The 21991-nt window shown below is 38.1% G+C and overlaps 1 protein-coding gene across 1 annotated transcript in view; it reads left to right on the forward strand.

The window, feature by feature from the left end:
* The first annotated feature begins 4249 nt into the window (after window positions 1-4249).
* The window catches only part of LOC129776493 (vertebrate ancient opsin-like), a 40551-nt gene continuing 22809 nt past the window's right edge, over window positions 4250-21991 (forward strand). The window contains exons 1-4 of the mRNA XM_055782170.1: window positions 4250-5363; window positions 20280-20739; window positions 20807-20966; window positions 21041-21236. Coding sequence (XP_055638145.1) covers window positions 20491-20739; window positions 20807-20966; window positions 21041-21236 — 605 coding nt within the window. The 5' untranslated portion in view covers window positions 4250-5363; window positions 20280-20490. The remainder of the gene's footprint in view (window positions 5364-20279; window positions 20740-20806; window positions 20967-21040; window positions 21237-21991) is intronic.

Consider the following 21991-nt stretch of genomic DNA (forward strand, 5'->3'; position numbering starts at 1 on the left):
CTCCGATAACACATACCCCTCGAATTGTAACCGAATACCTGGAGAAAAACGACATTCAAGTTATGCCACACCCTCCTTACTCCCCAGATTTGGCTCCCTGTGATCTTTCGTTGTCTCTGAGCTGAAAAAAACATCTTACCCGTCGATTCACCAAGAATATATCAATAGTAAGAGCATCGGAGGCGATTTTCAAGAAGCTCGGAGAAAACTTCTTATATCAGACCTTCCAAAAGTGGAAAACTTGCTGGGAATCGTGTGTTTTATCGGAAGGGAAGTACTTTGAAAGCCTGTAATTTTTTTTTCCAAAATATATATTTTTATAAAGGCTCATATGGCGTTAGCCTCACGGGGCCGGAAGTTCAATACAATTTTTCTTATTATCTATGTTAGTAATATGTAACCGATTACTCGCGGTTGGCTCGAGGTTAGTATTACAAGTGTTTTCGTAATCGGGATGTTGCTGTCTCCAATGCTCTGTACGTATGCCCGACACGGGATACTTCCTATTGGGATGCAGCTGACCATTAATCAGCAACGCCCCCCTAGTCTGTACCTCATATCTAGCGTGGTGCGTCTTTCTCGACTCGAGGAATCCAGGATAGAATGGTCACTAGCCGGCGCAATCATCAGTTCGTGTAGAGTTGTCATGAGCGGTACAACCTTTGGCTCTTGTTGAATGATCAGTGGACCGCACAACCTTCGGCCCGTGCATCTGTAAAGAGTGTGTGTATATATTGCCGCGACTAAGTAAAAGTTTATCGATCGGATAGGAGGGATATGAAACGGGGACACAACGAAGGAAACATCATTAAACGTTGACATCGGCGTTTCTGAGGAACAGGTATAGATGAAGCAGAAGATCAGGATCACGGCTACCTAAGATATCCCGGACGGGGATATCCGATTGTCTGCCTTGTGCTCTTAGTGCTCTAGAGAGCTGAGAGCGAGCAGCATGGAACCGGATACACGACCAGACAACATGCTCGATGTCGTGGTAGCCATCGCCACAATCACAAAGATTGTTTGCTGCGAGCTCAATGCGATAGAGATGCGCGTTTAGGTTGTAGTGATTGGACATAAGCCGAGATATCACGCGAATGAAATCACGACCTACATTCAATCCCTTGATTGCCTTGTAATTGAATTTCTTGAATAAATGCATTTTTCCATTTTTTGGCGACAGATGTTTCTGAATGCTTCTTTTAATTGTGATGGTGAACTCCAATCGAATAAAAATAAATGGATTTAAAATGATTTTCTTGTAGTTATAATATATTCAAATAGTTTTAAAATGTATTGCTTGATGGTGGCTCTTTATCCACTTGAGCCTAATTAAATCAATAAAAGAAAAAAAAAAGATTTTCAAATACATTTTTAGCTCACGTAGATATCACATAGAATACATATTTGATACAAGAAAGTTAATTTACGTTCACAGCTTTATTTCTGAAGTGTTCTTATTCCATCTGGAAATCCATTAACATCTTCGACATTATTAATCCAATCAACCTGATTAATTCGCCTCCATTTGATTCAGATGAAATTCCAGTAGAACCTTACTACAGAGATGTTCTTAATCGAATGAAAAGTTATTCTTTCATTTTGGATTTAAAAAAAAACTAAAAATTAAAAATTTCTTGAAACCCATTTTTTTGCCTTTAATTGATCCCAATTCAAAAGTACGCTACTTTGAACGATTTTGCATAATATTCTGTTGTGGAACATTCAACCCTTCCAGGACCATAAGATGTCCAATACTGAATATACCAATACAAACATACCAGGGTATATAGGTTTCCCATAATTTCATGGGAAATATTTTTCTCTATGGACCATAAAAGTAAATAAACGAAGAGTTAGGTTTATTTTATCGGTATTTGATTTATTCCTTAGTAATACAAAAAACACAATAAAAATCATCAGAAAAGTAAAATAAATAATTAGTTTGGTATTCTACCAAACGATTTCGTATACTTGTGAAGCACAAGTGGACATTGCGCATAACACATGTATTATGTGGTCTTTGTTGAGTCGTACCGGACCATGTTTGACAGTTCTTTTTTTATTCATTCAGAAACACATTTGCTGCATGGACATACGTTTTATATTGACATTCATTATAAAAATATCGATTCAATAATAATTGAACAATCGATAACGATTTTTGCAGAAGAGAAAAATATTTCCCTTGGGCGTGAAAGGGTTAAATAGTGGAAGATAACAATACGAATAATATGTTGGTGTCGAGGAAGGAATTGTAGAAGGAAGCCATAATTTTGTGGATAGAAACAATCAAGTTTATTATGCATTTTTGGGAAAAAATACTAAAAACCCTTAAAAACGATTTTTTTTTTCACTTCTGAAAGGTATTTCAATCCATCAATTTAATGAATTTACAACTGCATTCTGTGCGAAATTTTCAGAAAAAAATGAATACTGGGTCAATTGATCCAAGTTTGACGACTAGTGGTGCATGGATCATCTTACGCAAATGTAAATATCAATTCCAAGAAATTGACGAAATTCCAATACTTGGAAAAATTGTAACTTTTCGAGAAAAGTAATGCGAAAAAATAATTTTACCCGAAATTCTGCATGAAAAACTATACAGGCATTATCCTAAGACTAACTGTTCTCGAGATAGAACTATATCTATAGAAAATTATATTTAATGAGAAAACCATATGTGTGATATCATGGAAATTTAACCATTATGAAATCGTTTATTTTTTTATTGTTTTGAGCTACGAACGTCTATGCATAACCCACAACTATAAAAGTTATAAGATCATAAAAAATCGGTCGATCGGTCGTTCACAGTTTACGTGAGTTATTTTCAGAATATGGATTTCAATGAAGAAGTTCAACGATATTAGTAACAATATCTGGAACTCTTTCATGCAGCTCAATCCATTTATTGATAAATACGGAATACTCAGGCTGGGCGGAAAGTTTTAAAATTCTTCAATACGGAACAGTTTTTATTTAATTTAGAAGGTATCGGTGATTATTTGAAAATATATTTATTCTTCCTGTCCACGTGGACATAATCTCCCTCCCTAAAGTTTTCCACGTGGTATATGGACAGCCCCTAAAAAACGGATAAATATTTATTGGACTGGCTCGCTGTCCAGACTCGAATCCTTCTGAAAATCTATGAGGGATCTACGCTGAGGTGAAGCAGTACACCACGGTTGATGAACTTAACGTCGCCATTTCGGAGACATGGGAAAATATCGAGAAATCCGTTCTGCAAAATTTGGTAAATAGTATGCCAAAACGAAATTTCCAGGTTATTAACCGAAATGGGAAGGCTATCAATTATTGATATGTAAATCTATCGATTCTTTTGTATTTTTTATTGATAATACTGATGAATTTTGAAAAGGTTTTATAAAAACTAGACAGCTGAAATTATCATATTCAAGCCCAATAAATAAACAAACAACTCTTTTGAACGAAACTAATATACTTTATTCTAAGCATTCAACAATGTATAAAAAACTATTTTATTGAAATTCTAACTGTTTGTGTTACAACGAAATTTATTCATGGTGGTCCTATAGAAGTTTGACAGAGTGTATTGAAGATTTAATATATCTAATTCACAATCATGATACTTATTGGATTGGATGGTTTGGTTATGATTTGAAAATAATCAATAACGTGAATGTTTAATACGAAAAAATCTGGAAATGAAAGTAATAATGACGGCTATTCCTCAGTAAATCCTCGACGAGCTTCCTTGCGTTATCTTGAAACTTTTTTGTAAACCCTCTGCATTATTATCAGAACATAGGATTGTGAAACGTCTGTCATTCTCGTCACTTCCTTCCAACGCTTACCAATTTAGGGTTTCGGGTAAATGTGACACAATCAAATAAAAGCAATAGTTCCTCTGAATAGGAAATGGATTATTTTTATATAACATACTCATCCTGATATTAACGTAAAACCACTTGTTGACTCGTAAACTCATCCCGATACTCGCACATTTGTTTTGTTTTCATCCACCGAACATCGTTCCTGTGGAAATCCGACAAACACTCACTCTCACTCTCTCGGAAGCATCGGTTGAGGCGCGAACTCAACATCGGGATGCTGCACTCTCACCCACGTGGAAAGTCTGTTTCCCGACGAAGGTTTCCCCCGAGAAGAAGGATGATAGTGTTACCTTGCTGGCCCGTTTCCGATACCAGAGCCTATATAATCACACCCGAGACATCTGCATCTTCAGTCGACAGCTGGATGCTGCAGTGATCAGAAATCGGAAAGTAATAGGTCAAATCGGGAAAACCCAGGAACTGCTCTTCTACTTAGCTCCGTGCTGTTGAACTTGAGAGGATTACAAGTTGAACTTGAATTCCTGTTTGAGTGAAAGGATTATTAAAGTGGATATACCAATGCGCGCGTTCTGTAGTGCACCAATTTATGAGGAGTCCAGACGAAGCGTCAGAAGAATCAATCGGTCGTGTTGGATGGAATGCACTTGAATCGTTTCGCGCTTCCTTTCGTGTGGTTTTTCGTTGTGCTTCCTGTTCCGAGAGTTTCTTGTCGTGCAATACGAGGAAATAATAAACGAAATGAATTGATGCAGTTCTGAGAGAAGAGTCAAGTTGTTTCACGTTGTTACACTGAATAATTGTTTTTCGCCCCATTTTCTCGCCTCTTCTATGAACTAGATAAAAATGTGCTCAATCCAGACATTCATTGTGATGTTTTTGTGAACCTGCGATGTAGAGTGATATCGAGTGAGTTTTTTTTTCGTGACATGAATTAAAACCCAGAGGACAACAATTTAGATTGCTTTTGCCTGTCCATCTGAGTCGTGGCATGAATACTATTCTCGAGAAAAGGAAGAATACAAAGAAAGGTTCACGTGAATGGTACGGCAAATGAAAACCGAGGATCATGTTCGTTGTTGAGGAAAAGGTATCCTGTCATCATATATCAGTTTGACTCCTCGCTGGATGTGGATGAAGCAGAAAATCAATTTAAATAATTGGAGTAGTTTTTCCGGATGTTTGTGGCTATTCGGAAAGATAACGAAATTAAACCATTGGGATGTTACTCAGTGAGTTGGGATGCCCTTATGCAGTGATTCGTTGTGTTGTTGGCGGGTAAATTGAATTAAATCAGCAAAAAAAAAGTGATCCCAGTGATTCGAAGCTAGCTATGCAATTGAATTAAGTTGGTTGTGTTACGAAGAAGCAATGTCAGGAACATAACATTTTTAAAATGAGCACAAAGATGAACATATTTGCATACGACACCGTACACATCAGAGGAAAGTGAATTTTATCGTTGCTAGGTCGGTGGGACAGCAGTGTTTCTCTTCCGTAATCTTAGCCGTACTGTGAGAGGTGAGAATTTTTCCCGAAGAAGTGAGATGAAGAGGAAAAATTAGACTTCACAGCGAAACACTTCACGACTAATTTATTTTGAAGACTCTTGAATACATTAACCCTTTTATAATATTAGATGTTTCCCTTTTTAAGATATGTGTGTGTGTCGGTTAAACTTTGAGACTGGTAAAGAAAATAGACTTCTGAACCAGTTATTTAAACTTTAATACATTTTTACATCATTTTGATAGCGATAGCGATTCAAATGCGTGCATCCGTGCAATGCTCATTTCGAGAAATGATATTCAACGTTTCGTTAAGAGCCGTCCCAATGACTATAATGTCGTCAAAAATTCTTGTTTGATGTTGCCTTAATTTTGCGAAATGGAAAACATCTTCTCCTTGTGTTATCATCATTCAGAATTTAGGGTAAGCTGGAAAATATATCGAAAACAAAATATTTAAGTAAATGTTGCATTGATTTCACATTCAATTTACTTATTATTCAACAGAAATTTCAGGGCGTTAAACTTAACATCTTCAACCGTGATGCAAGGCCAAGTTTTTTTTCAATTTTGTCTATGCTCAAAAACGGTTCAAATGATCGTAAATAATTCGCAGAAATAAACTATTGGAACTTCTCGTAATGTTTTGGAAATGCACTTATTCACTGATAACGCTTTCATATTATTTTATTTTCATTAGCATTCCGTATCTTATCTTCGTGAGGAAATTCCTAGAAGAGAAAGATGTCGTCGACTGTTCAGCTGAGACTAAGAGATAAAACAGTTTAATCATGAGCAAAGATACAAACCATTTTTTTCGATAGACTGGAAAAATTTGAAAAAAATAACTGTAAAAATGTGGGAGAATCTTTTTTGGTCAATTTTGTTTATATTAGCAAATAAAAATAACGATATACATTGACAGTGTCAGTGAGAAGCATTTTTAATTTTCCAGTTTGTGAATCAACATTAAAGGGTGTGTCACATCAAATTGCATCACGGAAAAAACGCTGTAGAAATTCGCCCAGTAGACCGATCCTTTTGAAAATTTTAGACAGTAAAATAAACACTATTAAACAACTTTTGGCATTTTCTTTTTATTCATACTTCGAGCCCAAGCCCGTATGCTCGCACCTTCCTCTTTACCCCGTCCATAAGGTTCTGTACAACGTCAGGTTGTAGTTTTTTTTTAACAGAAATCTATTTTCTCTTGAAGTCCGCCTCCGATTTGACAACTTTTGGGTTCTTCCGGAGGGCCTGCTTCATAATCGCCCAATATTTCTCTATTGGGCGAAGCTCCGGCGCGTTGGGCGGGTTCATTTCCTTTGGCACGAAGGTGACCCCGTTGGCTTCGTACCACTCCAACACGTCCTTTGAATAGTGGCACGAAGCGAGATCCGGCCAGAAGATGGTCGGGCCCTCGGGCTGCTTCAATAGTGGTAGTAAGCACTTCTGTAGACACTCCTTAAGGTAAACCTGCCCGTTTACCGTGCCGGTCATCACGAAGGGGGCGCTCCCCTTCCGCAAGAGCAGATCGCTTGCCACACCATGTACTTTTTGGCAAACTTGGATAGTTTCTGCTTGCGAATCTCCTCCGGAACGCTGAATTTGTCCTCTGCGGAGAAGAACAACAGGCCCGGCAGCTGACGAAAGTCCGCTTTGACGTAGGTTTCGTCGTCCATTACCAGGCAATTTTTCGTCAGCATCAGCATTTTTCGTCAGCGGTGTACAGCTTCCGGGCTCGCGTCTTCCCCACCATGTTTTGCCTTTCGTCGCGGTTAGGAGCCTTCTGAACCTTGTATGTACGCAGGCCCTCCCGCTGCTTGATCCGCTGGACGAATGAACTTGACAAATTCAGCTTATTGGCGACATCCCGGACCGAACTTCTCGGATCACGTCTAAACTGCTTAACTACGCGCTTGTGATCTTTTTCACTGACGGAGCATCCATTTTTGCCGTTCTTCACCTTCCGGTCGATGGTTAGGTTCTCGAAGTATCGTTTTAGTACTCTGCTGACCGTGGATTGGACGATTCCCAGCATCTTACCGATGTCCCGATGTGACAACTCCGGATTCTCGAAATGAGTGCGCAGGATTAATTCACGACGCTCTTTTTCGTTCGACGACATTTTTCCAAATTTACGAAAAATTGACAGTGAAGCATGGCCAACGTGATCTATACACTCTTATCTGATTATAAGCGAAAGCTGAAGATATAATTCCTAAAAATTAAATTTCTACAGCGTTTTTTCCGTGATGCAATTTGATGTGACACACCCTTTATAACATTATACTTTTGTTTTACATTTGTCATTGTGTCATTCTAGCTAATACTGACTTTGCTTCATTTTTCCTTATTATTCTTTATTTCTACATGATTTTTGGAAGCCAGAGTTCCCTGCATATTTTTCATCCCTGTTCTACTTTGTAGTTTTTATTGTATACTGAATCCGGAATCTGGAATGTTCAAATAAATTTTATCAATTTGGGATAAGTTGAAAAAGTGTCATACCATTTTGGGATAACATTTTAAAGAAGCATTCGGATGTGGAATCAGTCAAACCAGGTTTCGAATCTTCCTAAATTCATTATCGATATCCTGAATATCATTTCGATCGCCAATATATATACCTGCAAAAAATTTAGATTTTGTGTACGTAATTATTGATTGTATTTATTTTTTGTTATTTTCATGGCATTGGACTAGAGGGCTCTATATTTTTTGACATTTTTTCTTGAAAACTAAGGTATTTTACATAACATATTTAAAAACTAGAGTGGCGTTTTTTTAGTTTTTGAGTTATGAATTTTCAAAGTCAACCGATGGCCCGAAAAATCAATTTTCCAAAACTTCCAAAACAGACTTTTTCAAATTTATAACCTTTCAACTACTCAACCGCCTCTGATGATCAGCATATCAAATTGAAGCCAAATATCGAGTCTACTTTCAAAAATATTACGCATTTGAAAAAAAATAAATTTGGTTTTCGTAATTATAGATTGTATTTGTTACTAGCTGACCCGGCAAACTTCGTCCCGCCCAAATTTTATTTTTTGTTATCAATACCTCCAAACATTCACATTTTCTTACTCACGATCATGGGTCCAATCGCAGAACAGTTCATCGATTCATCTTCTATTTTTATTTTTATTTTTTTTTCTTTCTTTATTAAAGAGATTTTCAGCCAAAGGCGATCTTCTAATTGACCCTTCACAATCTACTTTTAATATAAATTTTCCTAGGATTTCTACCAAAACTCGTCATTATAATATTTTCAGACCCAAAAACAAAAATTCCAGTATTTCATAACTATAAACCCAGATGGGAGAACTCTCACTCCTTTACAAAATTAATGTCAATTTCATATGAATTACAATATGTTTCTTATTCGTAGGTCATTGTTAGTTCTCAATCAGTCCAAATAACCCATTCGGGGTGGTTTCGACCAAGCTCCGTCAAGTTGCAACGTATATCTCGTTCTACGCAGATGATACTGCTCGTTTAAGTTCTTCGAATCAAATCTTGTAAATCTTGTAAGCTACATCCACTATTCGTACGATCACTCCTCATGAGTTTTTGACAAGGTTTTGATTTGGTAAACATGCCGACCAGTCCATAATTTGAAGCCCATATTCATTGAACCATGCCTTGACTTTCCGGATTTTATGAATTGATGCCAAATTACCCAACTATCACGGTGTTTTTGACGCAAAAACAGAATATAATGATTCTGAAGTACTTCATTGCACTTTTGACTGTGCATTCGTGTTGATGAAAAGCTGAACTGAACTAGGCCGCTTTGAAAATATTCCCCTCAAACCATCAAACAGGCGCATGTGAGGTTACGAGTTGAAAAAATACATGACGCGTTCCGTAAGTCCTTCCAGTATGAAAAAATTCTTTTCAAGTTGAATTTCTTTTCATTAGGGATGTTCTTCTGAAAAAGTGCCCATGGCATAAGCTTCCGCATTAGTTTTCGAACCCGCAGTTTTGAAGGTGGTTTTTTTATGGTTTGGGGAGAATTTTCTCAAAAAGGCCTGGTTTAGGTAGCTTACCATCAACACGAATGAACAGTCAGAAGTGCAACGAAGTACTTCAGAATCATTTACTGCTATTTTTACCTCAAAAACAATGTGATAAATGGGGAATTTGGTATCAATTCAGTGTCAATCCTACACAGAAACATTTATTGCACACTAAACCTTCCACAAGCCGAATTTGGGTTCGTTTGCTTAATTAAGGCTCGAGTTATATGGAAATTTGTGTTTCATTTGAATGGCAGCTATAATTTTGGGAAGTAAAAAAAACTTCAAAACGCCGCAAAAAATAAAAAAGCTGGACAAAACTCAAAAAGAACTGGTGATTTTTTGCCTTTGGTTGTTTCGCTGGTATGTTTGAAAAAATTGACAATATACAGGAAAAATTGGAAGGTTGGCATCTCTGATCGGTAGAAAGTGTTCCGTTGAAAATCCTGGATAGATTATGATAGATTAGACATGGTACGAAACAAATCTAATGGATTTTATTTTAGCATGGTTTTTCAAATTGTCGAATTTTGATGCAACCATCATTATTAGAGAAGCTTATCTGTTCGATGATTGAAAGTCTCTATCAGAGCTTGGAAATATTGAGCTTGTTAAGCAACATTGAAAATATAGTTTTATCAGTGTAACGCGTTTATTTTGCTTGTCGATGCTACTGTCATTCATTCGACGGCAAACAAATTTACAACTGTGTTCATTCATATTCATTCTGTGCTCTCTGAGCTTTCCTCAAAGCTCGAGTCATGAGAATTCATTCACATTTATTCATTGCCATTGAATTGTCAGGAATGTTGTGACTGTTCATTTTCAGTATCCCGATATGTGTGTGATTTTCTCATTGAGTCAGTGCCTTGCTTATTCAGTTGTTTTTGAAGTTACTCCGAAAGGGCAACGCAAATCGGTGGCGCAAGCGGAAATGCCAACAAAAGATCAAGATCTGCATGCACACTCACAGCTAAGGATTGCTTAGGCTTGGACGGCGAGGGGGCATTCTGCAGAATCGATCCAAGCAGCGAGTGCAAACAGTGTCAGCCAAAGCTGGATGTTGGCAATTTCATCCGCTAATCCTATAGCTTAGTTTGATCCGTTTGCAAAAGGAAGCTCGAAATATTCCCATTGCGGTTGTGTCTTGGACACCACCATTTTATGTTCGTGTGTTCAGAATTTAAAAAGAATTAAATGTTTGAAATTTGAGTCAAGACGGTATTTTTTACATCGGAATTCTTCTTTTGAAGCATTTCTGACAAGTGGATTTGGAACTGCATATTCACTATGTAAATTGAAAGCAATTTAACTGAGACGGAAACCTTGCATGCTTGAACAATTTAATTTATTGTCACTATTATGAGCATTCTGTACTTTCTTATCTTCCTCAACGAATTTCTCCGTTTCGTCAGTGTCCGAGAATGATGCTGATAGTGAATGAACTGGTATGTTAATGTCAATGAATGACAAAACTAGGGATATTTTGTTTTGCTCACATTCCGTGAACGCAGAACAGAACAAAAACAGAATGAAAAAAAACTGAATGAATCAACTGTGAGTGGCTTGCTGTGATTGTGAGGTTTGGCGTTGGTTCATTTTCGGTATCCCGAATGCAATGGTATAATGATCGAATGTGGCCGGAAATTCAGCTGAAAAGATTGATGTCATACAGATATTTCCAAGCACTGGTCTCTATAGTAAAGAACAAAAAAAAGTTCGATGTTATGCTGTGAATCACATTTTCTAACCCCTCAAATTATCTATCCGAATATTGACAGATTCACTTTTTAAACTATTTCACAAATCAACCATTTTCCAAATTATGCACTCTCATTTTCACCAATCGAGGCCTAGTTGGTAAAGCTCTCCATCACTTTCAGATGCCGCTATCCCCTCTAAAACGCTTATAAACGTATGAACACTTTATATTGTGCTATTATTTTCCGAATACGTGCAAAAAGCGCCTTTAACAACCTAACAAACAGCAATCATCGAACCGGCTTGATACGGTTCCGGAACGTGACCTGGAAGTAAAAAACAAAGTTCGACTGGATCCCTGGCCGGTGTCCTCTCTCTTATTATATCGGTCGATAGATTCTATGTTCGGTGGAAACAGATAATTTTGTGCTCGTTGCAAAATGTAGGATGTAAAATTCTCAGAACGATGCAATGCATACATCCATTGGTAGTGGTTTCAAAGAGGAGGGATGATAATATCAGTGGGTGGTCTTGTCTATTATACGAATGAACGTAAAGGAGCAGGAAATGCCACTCACATGTTGCACTGTTCGGAGCTTTGCTAAAACACTTTAAAGTTTTTTTGACGTAGAACTACGTCTTTCATTAAGGGTGCCAAATCAGAAAACAGGTCACGTTTTTATGGAATAATGTTAACGTTAATAACTATTTTTGCCGCGAAAGGATTTTGGCGATTTGCATACTAAACGAATCGCAAATTCCGTAAGATTTGTTTAATATGCTATACATTAGAATTCCCTGGTTTGTAAATGGTTAAAAATCATGAAAACTTTTTTTCAGTTCGTTTTTTTTGTGGTTTTTTCAGTTCGTTTTTGGCGTTATTCGTATCGTGTGTTTTTCTTTCCGCGTCATAAATTGGACACTTCGCGTAGTGTGTGATGAGCAAGAAGAAGAAAAAGGCAGGCTCGAGCCCTGCAAAAAACGAACGCATTGCCAGGGGCAATAAAATTTCGAGGCAAGCGTCATCTAATGATGCACGCGATGTTGGTGCAGTGAAAAGCGCTCGCACTGAACCGAGCCTTCGCGAGTGTGACACCACATCGAATAACAGCGGAGTAGGCGATTTCGGCGCGTCGGTCGAAAATGTAAACGTCGTTACCCAGGCAGCAACCAAAATCAAGCTCCCCCCGCTGGTGGTGAAGGCGATCGCTCTTGACAAACTCATCAGCGAATTCACATTGATGTGTGTTACAGCAGAATACAAGCTGTGTGGCATAATTCAGTCTTTTTTCCAAGCAGTTAACATAGTTTGTTTTCCGTCATCATAAGGGCTTCGTTGGTGCCTTTGAGGATGCATCAATGCATTAAACTGACGTTATGGCGAAGCAAGCGTTAAGGTTGTGCGCCGAAAAATTATTTGGGGAATACCAAGCATCTTGAATGTCTTACTGGAATGTTATAAGTTATTTGGGTTCGCGTGCCAATCGTGCCAAAACAGCCTTCAACTAGGATTGCATTTGCACTAATATTGATCACAATGAAGCATTGCTACTGCTACTACTCGAAAAGGTTGTTATTAACAAACAGAGTTTATTTCACTTGTTTAGTCACCAAGAAAGTGAATGACGTTCTGGAATTTTGTATATGATTAGGTTTCGCTTGCCAGTAGCAAAACTTCCTCCACTAAGGGTGACAGCTGCGCTTCTCTCGAGCATGAGAAAGTAATGCAACTTTTTTCGATGCCAGTAATATTAACAGAAACGTTTCTTTTGAGAATAGCGTAAAATGATGAGAAGTATTTATATTCCTAGTAGTTTCAAGCCACCAATGTATGGCTCTGTATGCATGCTATGGCGAACGCTTGTTTGGCGCTTGGTTTACGTTGTACGAACGATGCCTAGAGGTGCGATTCCTTTGAGGTAATACTAAATAACATGTAGCATGATATTTGATACTTGCAAGTGTTGTCATTGTTGTTGTTTCCATGCGGTGCCAAAGATATATTGATGTAATTATGAGATGTGGAATAATGGTGCTGGTGCAACATGTATATAATCGAGTCTATTTCAATTGCGAAAAAGGCCACCGGAATAGCGTTCGAGGTATGAAATAAATTGCGACATACGATCAGCTAGTATATTGTTTTGCGAGGGCATGGATGAATCATCAATCAATTATCGTCAACTGATTCTACAATGAAAAATCCATTTCAGAGATTATTCTACTAAGCAGTTGTTTCTAAAATTTCACAACATCATAGAATAATATCCGAAGATATGAACAAGCGACTTATATAAAATAACGGTGTAGTTCTACGTCAACAATGCGGTCGTATATTGAACACACCTCCTATATTTTTTTTTTGTTCCACAAAGATGCATCCTTACTAGAAGTTTTTTGCTTCAGTGGACAGGTTTCTTCGAAGGTGAATTTAATATTGGTTTGAAATTCTGATGAAACTACAGGGTGTGCCATTTAAAGTGGAAGGATTTGTCTTTGCAATAGCAAAGTAAAGAAGTGGAATTTTAATTTTTTTTTTTTGAAATTCATTTATTTTGATCCAAGGAGATTTGTTCTAACTACTTTTTGATTATGATATCTCGTAAATGACCGCCTCTGGCCTTGACCGCAAAATGTGCCCTTTTTTCGGCATTTTCCATCACTTTGCCCAATGTTTCGGCCGAACTGGCAGCAATTTCTTGTCGGAAAGCGTCTTTCAGCGCAGCCAGGATCCTTGGTTTACCAGTGTATACCTTGGATTTTAAATATCCCCATAAAAAAAAGTCAGGAGGCGTCAAATCAGGTGATCTCGGTGGCCAGTCATAATCGCCGTTTTTCGATATTAATCTTCCGGGGAACATTTCGCGATGGTCGGGGAACATTTCGTGGCAGCCGCTGTATGGCATGTAGCGCCGTCCTGTTGGAACCAGTAATTGTCCAATTCATTTTCACGAACAAATGGCAATAAAAAATCGGTCATCATTGTCCGATAACGCTCCCCATTCACGGTTACCGTTGCTCCATATTCGTTTTCAAAGAAGTACGGGCCGATGACTTTATCGGCATAAATGCCACACCACACAGTAACTTTTTGGTCGTAAAGAGGTTGCGTTTCGATGAATTGAGGGTTTTCAGTAGCATAAAACCGACAATTTTGTTTATTCACTCCTCCATTCAAGTTGAAATGCGCCTCATCAGACATTATGATTTTTTGCCAAAAGCCACGTTCATTTTTGGCCATTTCGATGGTCCATTTCGCAAAATCAAGTCGACGTGGTAAGTCAGATGGGTTAAGTTGTTGAGCCATTTGAATTTTATACGGAAACATTTTCAAATCAACACGAATTATGCGTCGGAGAGTGGTTCGAGCGATGCCTAACTCTTGCGAACGATGGCGACCTGATGTCGATGGAGTCTCTGCAACACTGGCTCGAACGGCATCAATATTCTCGTCGAAACGTCTTGGTCGTTGTCTGGACAGATGACTGGCATTACCAACACTACCAGACGATATAAATTTGGCATATAATCGACGTATAGCGTTGTCTCCAGGCGATGTTTTAACTTTATTTTTATTTTTCCATGCACGTTTAGTTAACACAATTGAGAAGTTATTTTGAATGTACAGCTGAACAATTTCAGCGCGTTGTTTAGGTGTGTATTGTTCCATGGTTAAAATTGTACTGAAATGACGCTTCCAATGCGGTATGACATTTGTTAATCTGACATCTCTGTCAAAAGTTATGGGGTTGCCAGATGCTTCCAGTTTAAATGGCCCACCCTGTATTTCAAGCTGTTCAGTGGAAGAAATAGTTTCCGCTCATATACACATATTCTCCTGAAGTTTGGAACGATAACTATCCCAATTTGTTTTTCTCGGATATCTCAATTGTTCGATCAAAAGATCACCAGAAATATAATTAAACATTATATGTTTATAGTCAGATAGAGATTCTTCATCTGACACATGCCAATTTTTTATCTTATTTTAACTGCAGAGTGTTAGATCAAGAACTTCTTGTCTGATAGAGTTAACAAATGTTGGGTCGTTTCCTTGGTTACAAATGTTAATACAGGGTTTTCCATTTCGGGCTTCCGAAAGTATACAGCCCTGCGCTGACAACCGTTTGACATAGCTGTCAACCAAAGCGTCATATCGTTAGTTGAATGTCTGCCATTTTACAATATGGATCGTTTTAGCATCGCACAACGTGTTAATTTTGTTAAATTATACTATAAAAATGATGAAAAACCGGAAAATGTTTTTCGAGCATTAAGGACGGATTTTGGTCGTCATGGACGGCCTACAGAGCACACAATCACTAATGTAGTGCGTAAATTCGAACAAATTGGATCCGTAGCGGATATTGTGAAACCTGTGCATCATCGTAATGTGCGTTCGGCCGAAAATATTGCTGCTGTTGCTGCCAGTGTGGAGGATGACCCGAATGTTTCGATTCCACGGCGTGCTCAGCAATTGGGCTTGTCAAACACATCATTGTGGCGAATTTTGTATTTGGACATGCACCTACATCCATATAAAGTCCAACTGGTACAAAAATTAGGGCGTGGTGACCATGGAATGCGTCGGGCATACGTCGATTGGGTGAACGAACAACAGCAGCAAAATTTTCGCTGCTGCATTTTATATTTCGCTGAATTTTCGCATTAAAATTTTCTTCAGCGATGAGGCACATTTCGAGCTCGGTGGCTATGTGAACACCCAAAATTTCCGTATATGGGACTCAGAAAATCCACACGTGATTGTTGAGAGGCCATTGCATTCGCCAAAAGTCACTGTTTGGTGCGCATTATGGTCTGGTGGAGTCATCAGGCCGTATTTCTTTGAAAATGAGGACGACGAGACGGTATCTGTGAATGGTGACCGCTATGACCGCATGTTAACCGATGTTTTAATGCCACAAATTGAAGATATGGATACGGATGACATGTGGTTTCAGCAGAACGGCGCCACGTGCCACACAACACGACCGAACATGGCCATATTGCGAACGAAATTTGAGGGACGCATAATTTCGCGTTTTGGTGATGCCAATTGGCCGTCCAGATCATGCGATTTGAACCCGCTAGACTTTTTTTTGTGGGGTTATGCGAAAGACCGTGTCTATGCCAACTCTCCGCAAACTCTTGAACATTTGAAAGACAACATTCGTGAAGTTATGACCGAGATACCGCCCCATATGTGCCGAAAAGTCATCGAAAATTACCTGTTCCGGATCAAGGTGTACGAGGAAGTCTTAGGTGGACATTTGAATGATGTTGTATTTCACACATAATGGCATAAACCAAACTTTAATTTGAAACAAAAGTTTTATCGAAATTCGAATTCTAAGTGTGATTTATTTCAATTTACTTTCGGATTTTAAAGTTGGAAAACCCTGTATAATTTGACATTAAATATTCAAGCAAACATTCACCTCTAACATTGATTCCGCTACTGCCCCAGACCGTATGGTGGGCATTGACATCACATCCTATGATGATTTTTTTTTTATTTAATTTACAGTGTTTTATCAGCATAGCAACTTCAAATGAAGGAACTTCAACGTTGTCTCCTGGGAAATAAGCCGAAGCGACGATGATAACGGGTTTCCCTAGGGTCGTTGGAACCTCCAAGTGTATTGACACGATGTCACGGTTGATAAATTCTGTGATCGGTACATACCTAATTTTATCCCGTATAAGAATTGCTGCTCTTGGTGCAGTTTGTGTGCTGTCATAGAGAAGCTTACATTTTTGTGTAGAAATTCCTCGAATCCTAGAATTATAGAACCAACGCTTTTGAATAAAAAAGCCACATCCAAAGTTTCGTGAATGAACCTTCTGCATAGGCCGCTGCTTGCTCCCTTGGCGTAATGAAGGTACACCTGAATAAACTTAATTCTGTCCAGTATTTTGTTCGTCTCCATTATTCAGGGAGAGTCTGCCGGAACCAGAAAAGCTTCAAGGATTGTTTATGTGGATCACACGAGTTGCGCGATAAAGAAGATCAGGTTTTTCAGTGACCCGCTCAGTAAGGGCGGAAAATACTGTGGAGGGTGTCCCAGTACTCCACAGGCTCCGTTATAAGCAGGGCATTGGTCTGTCAGACCGAGAAATCAATAATTCGTTCATTTCTCAGAAAATATCAACACTACGACTTTGCGATTTTCTCTCTATCTTCGTTATTCGTCGTTAGTCATCGTTTAGCGTATCGCATGTGTTGGTACAAAGGGGACATGTGCCACTTTTTTAACACTTTCGGTCTTACACACCGACGCGAGTATAGGTGTATCTTTTTTGGATAAGGCCTTTTTTCATATTCTAGAATATTGTTGAATGAAATGTTCATACGCTCAAAAGCAAAATATAAATGTTTGACTTTCGTATAGTTATTCGCTAAATATAATGGTCATACATATAAACACTTGTGAAAGAATTTCACTTGTGGAAGAATTGTAAACAGTAAACTATAAACTAATGGGTGGCTTATGGTAATTTTTTACAGTTACAGTTTCGGGGATATTTTTTTTTATAATGAACAATATCGACAAGAAAACAATAAAAATAAAAGGAAGTTCCTAGAAATCCTTTTATATCATCTTTTTATGCCCCATCTAAAAAAAAGGCATTAACTTTTAGTTTACCAAGAATACAGAGACAAAGAAAATTAGAAATATGCAAACTTTATATTCCAGAAACTTTATCATCCGGTGATTATCTAGAAGGCCGTTATACATTCTTCTCTTCGATAAAAGACCCGAAAAACATGCAACAACTGCATGGAATGTAAAAAATATGTTTGTTTCGAGCATGCAGTTATGCTATGTTGTGATTCTAACTCCAATGAAACCACAATCGATTAATACGTTTTTATGTTATTTTATAGCTCTTTATACTTCCATTAATTATATTCAGTTGCTTACTTTTAATAAATAACAGAGAAAAATTCGATGAGCAAAATTAATTATTGAAATTATTCTTATCACGTGTGTGTGTGCTCGGAATGCAGAATAACAATCAAGCTATTGTCGTCAATTCTGATGAAAAATCGGCTGGAGAGCACGTGTGTAGATCCAATGCGCCACAGCTATCTCAATAATTAAGAACATCATTACTCATTTTGAATTAATATTTTTGAACATTTGGTTAGAGGAGACGAAACAAATAAAAAAAAGGGGTCGATGAATTCTTATATGTGCCGATTGATGAATTGACGCAGTCAGGACAACTTAATTCTACGATGTCTTGAACTGTGCCAATAATCCATGGTCAACATATTCGCAAAGGTAAAGAGCGAACGTTTGCTTTTCCTATGACACATTCAACAGAAGCGGTTCGAGGAAGAATACATTCACTTGCGAAACGCTATCATGGGCAACACCTACACAGCCTTTGTTCAAACGTGTGCACGTGTCTTCAAACAAAAGAAATGCAGTCTTTAATGAGCTCCATTAAAAAATTACACGTATGTCGTCCAACATGTTGCTGGATGTATTCGGTTGAATGACAAAAGCGAGGATTGCCTTATACGCAATTTTTTAGTTTGATTAGTCGACAAAATATGCTCTGAGCAAAAGGATAGAGTAATTTCCTCGGAAATTCTAGATCTATGTACTGATCAACTATCCTCCTGTATTCTAAAATCCGATCGAATCAGAACTACCCGAACGAATCGCAATTAATGTTCAATCGGGTTGTGCAAAGGTGACAGCTTTGCCATGCAATTCGACATTGAACTATTTCTGTGAAGCGCAAATGGTAAAATATCAACAAATATCATTGACATCCCAAATCGTTGGGTAGTACCATATTCGCCTCAGCTGAGCAAACATTCAATGTTCATATTAATGTCAAGCTCTGCAGTTCGGTGAAGAGCAATAAATACATTTGCAAGTCTGTGAAAAAAGGAAACAATATGGATGTGTTTTCGAATTCAGAATACCGATGTGAATACTCCTTGATTGAATCGCTTCGACGAAATAATGTGGTACCGAATTGGCATGTACTTCAGCTCCAATGTGTAGATGAAGTTGTCTGGCGTATCTTTGGTTTCCGATTTCATGAACGAAAATGGTGTGATGAAATGAAAATAAAAATGTTTTTATTTTTATTTTTTGTTTTTTTTGTTCAATTTTTGTTGTTGGTCATCGTCTGGTTCCATTTTCTGAAAATCATTGATCTCATCTGCATCTCCACGTCACACTCGGGTTCGGAAAGTCCATTTTCCCACGGCCCAATGCAATACACGGTCAAATCTTCACGTATCTGCTCGATATTCACGTGGAATCTATCCCTCATCGATCACAATCGGTATATTTTACAGATCGTTAAAACATTTAAACACATTTACAATACATTAGTTATGTTTTATTCAACAACCGCAATATTCACTAGAAATAATTTATATGGCAAAACAACGATTGCCGGGTTAGCTAGTTACTTATATAAGAATATTCATTTACTTATATTTTGCTCCAGGAATAATCACCTGTAAAAAGGATCAAACATTATTCTAAGCACAATACACATAATACTTACCGAACCAAAAAACAAGAATCACAACAAAACAACATGTAACAACATGTAAACAATCACAACACACAAACAATAACCAGAGAATTGTCATGGGATAGGAACAAGTTGGAAAACGGACCCGCTATACAATGACTAGTTTTGTTATAGCGAATATTCCAGACGCAATCCAAACAAAGAATGACTATGGGACCGATCGTATACAAGGGCACGAACAGTTCAGTCGCAATAAAACCACCGATCAGTACAGTAAAATCTGTTTTTGTGCGGTTTTTTTTGTGCGTTTTTTTTTGTTCGATTTTTTGTGCGGTGTAAGAAAAGAAGCATATTTGACGAAGTTAACGTCCATTTAGTTTTTTTCGATGGTTTTTATGCATTTCAGTGCGAAAAGAGCATATTTGCGTCTTAATTATCCACTTCTGAAATCATTCCCCTCCTCTCATCAAATGCTCTAAGTTTTTCGGTCCCTATCCCCCGCACAAAAACAGGTTTGTATTTTAGTAGTTTTTGTTCTGTACAAAGTTCTTAAAGTTAAGTGAACAGCTATTGCTTTGCTTCTAATTCTAAATTCAAGATTCTATTAGGTAGTTAGTAAATATACACAGGGTTGGAATTTTGTTCATTTTACTAACCCGCGTCTGTTTTCTCTTCCTTTCCTTTCGTCACAGGTTCGCTTGGTGTTTACTCAACTCTTTACTAGGTAGATAATGATTTTCCTAACTAATGACCAACGACAATAAATCATCACCCAAAGAGAAAATAATTCACCAGCAGGCAGCATATGCCACAACTAATTTGAGGGTGTAACCGGACTGGTGGGATTGATAAACACAGGAAAAATGATACGCCTACCCCTCGTTGCCACCGGCATCAGAAACGATGAACAATATTAGCGCTGAGGATGTCGCCAATGCCAGCAGTTTTATTATTTCACCCACATACTTCGCCACCGTCAGTGGCAGTGATCCCACCGAGGCTCTGCAACCGGACGTCTCCGAATATGGAAATCCTACGAAGCTGATGGAACCATGGGCCTACACGGCATCAGCGATAACGTTGTTCTTCATCGGATTTTTCGGCTTCTTCCTCAACCTGCTGGTGATTGTGTTGATGTGCAAAAATGCTCAGGTTAGTGTTCAACAAGAGGGACAGAGTCGGATGTTCATGTTTAATTTTCCGGGGTCTCTATTCCCAGCTCTGGACCCCAATGAATATCATTCTGTTCAATTTGGTTTGTTCGGACTTCTCTGTCTCGTTCATTGGAACTCCATTCACGCTAGTGTCAGCTATTGCCCACCACTGGATATTCAACAGAGAGATGTGCGTGACGTACGGATTTTTCATGTCCCTCCTAGGTAATCGCGGTTTCCATTATGAGCTAAACACAGGAAAAATTTGACGCCAAGTTTGTTCCCTTCCCCCCTGGCAGGAATAACGTCGATCACTTCGTTAACGGTGCTCTCGTACGAACGTTTCTGCCTGATAAGCCAACCATTCTCTGCCCGGAATCCGACACGCCGGGGAGCCGTCCTGGCGATTCTCTTCATATGGAGCTACTCATTTGCCTTAACCTCGCCGCCACTGTTTGGCTGGGGTGCGTACGTTATGGAGGCAGCTGACATCAGGTGAGTGGGAGGTAGTGAATGCGGAAATCCGCTGATTAATCTTTTAGCAACATATGGGCGTACCAGATGGGTGATGTGATGAAATTTCTCGTTCGTTTTATTGTAAGTAAAGATGTTTCCTACGACGCAATTATTGCTATAGAGCAATTCCAAATGATATCGACAAACGGCAAAACATGAGTATTTTTGATTCGAATGAAAGTTTGTATTCCGTTCGGGTTGGAGGAAACACAGTAATTGTGAATATTTTAACTCAAGTCTAACTTTTTAAATAGGGTGTATCGATTTTAGCTGAAGAAATTTTTGATCATTTATATCTCAAAAACTATGAGTCGTATCAAAATGATTTCTTATAAAGATTTATAGAGTATTGATGTTCAAATACACTGAGAGAAAAAAATAATACTCTGTTTGCGCTAACGAAATTGATCTTGGAAATGGAAATGGATTTTAATGTATTGAAACGCACTCCTATATCTTCTATCTATATAAAAAAAAATGGATCGCCGAATGTGTTCATAAGAGCGAAACTCGAAGAAGGATCTGTTCGATTTAGGGCTATCTTTATTCTATCATATTAGATTGGGGAAAACGTTATCCATTATTTTCTCGATAGCTGGCTTTGGTGATCGATTTCTCGCGTAATACGATCATACAATTTCAGGTTTAGGCTCGAAGTATAGGTGATATTTCACACTAAAGAAAATTCTTTTGCTGTTTTTTGTTTGGTCCATTCAGTTGCGGGTTACAGGGTG

This window comes from Toxorhynchites rutilus, chromosome 3, assembly GCF_029784135.1.
Source record: "Toxorhynchites rutilus septentrionalis strain SRP chromosome 3, ASM2978413v1, whole genome shotgun sequence".
NCBI classification, from domain to species: domain Eukaryota; kingdom Metazoa; phylum Arthropoda; class Insecta; order Diptera; family Culicidae; genus Toxorhynchites; species Toxorhynchites rutilus.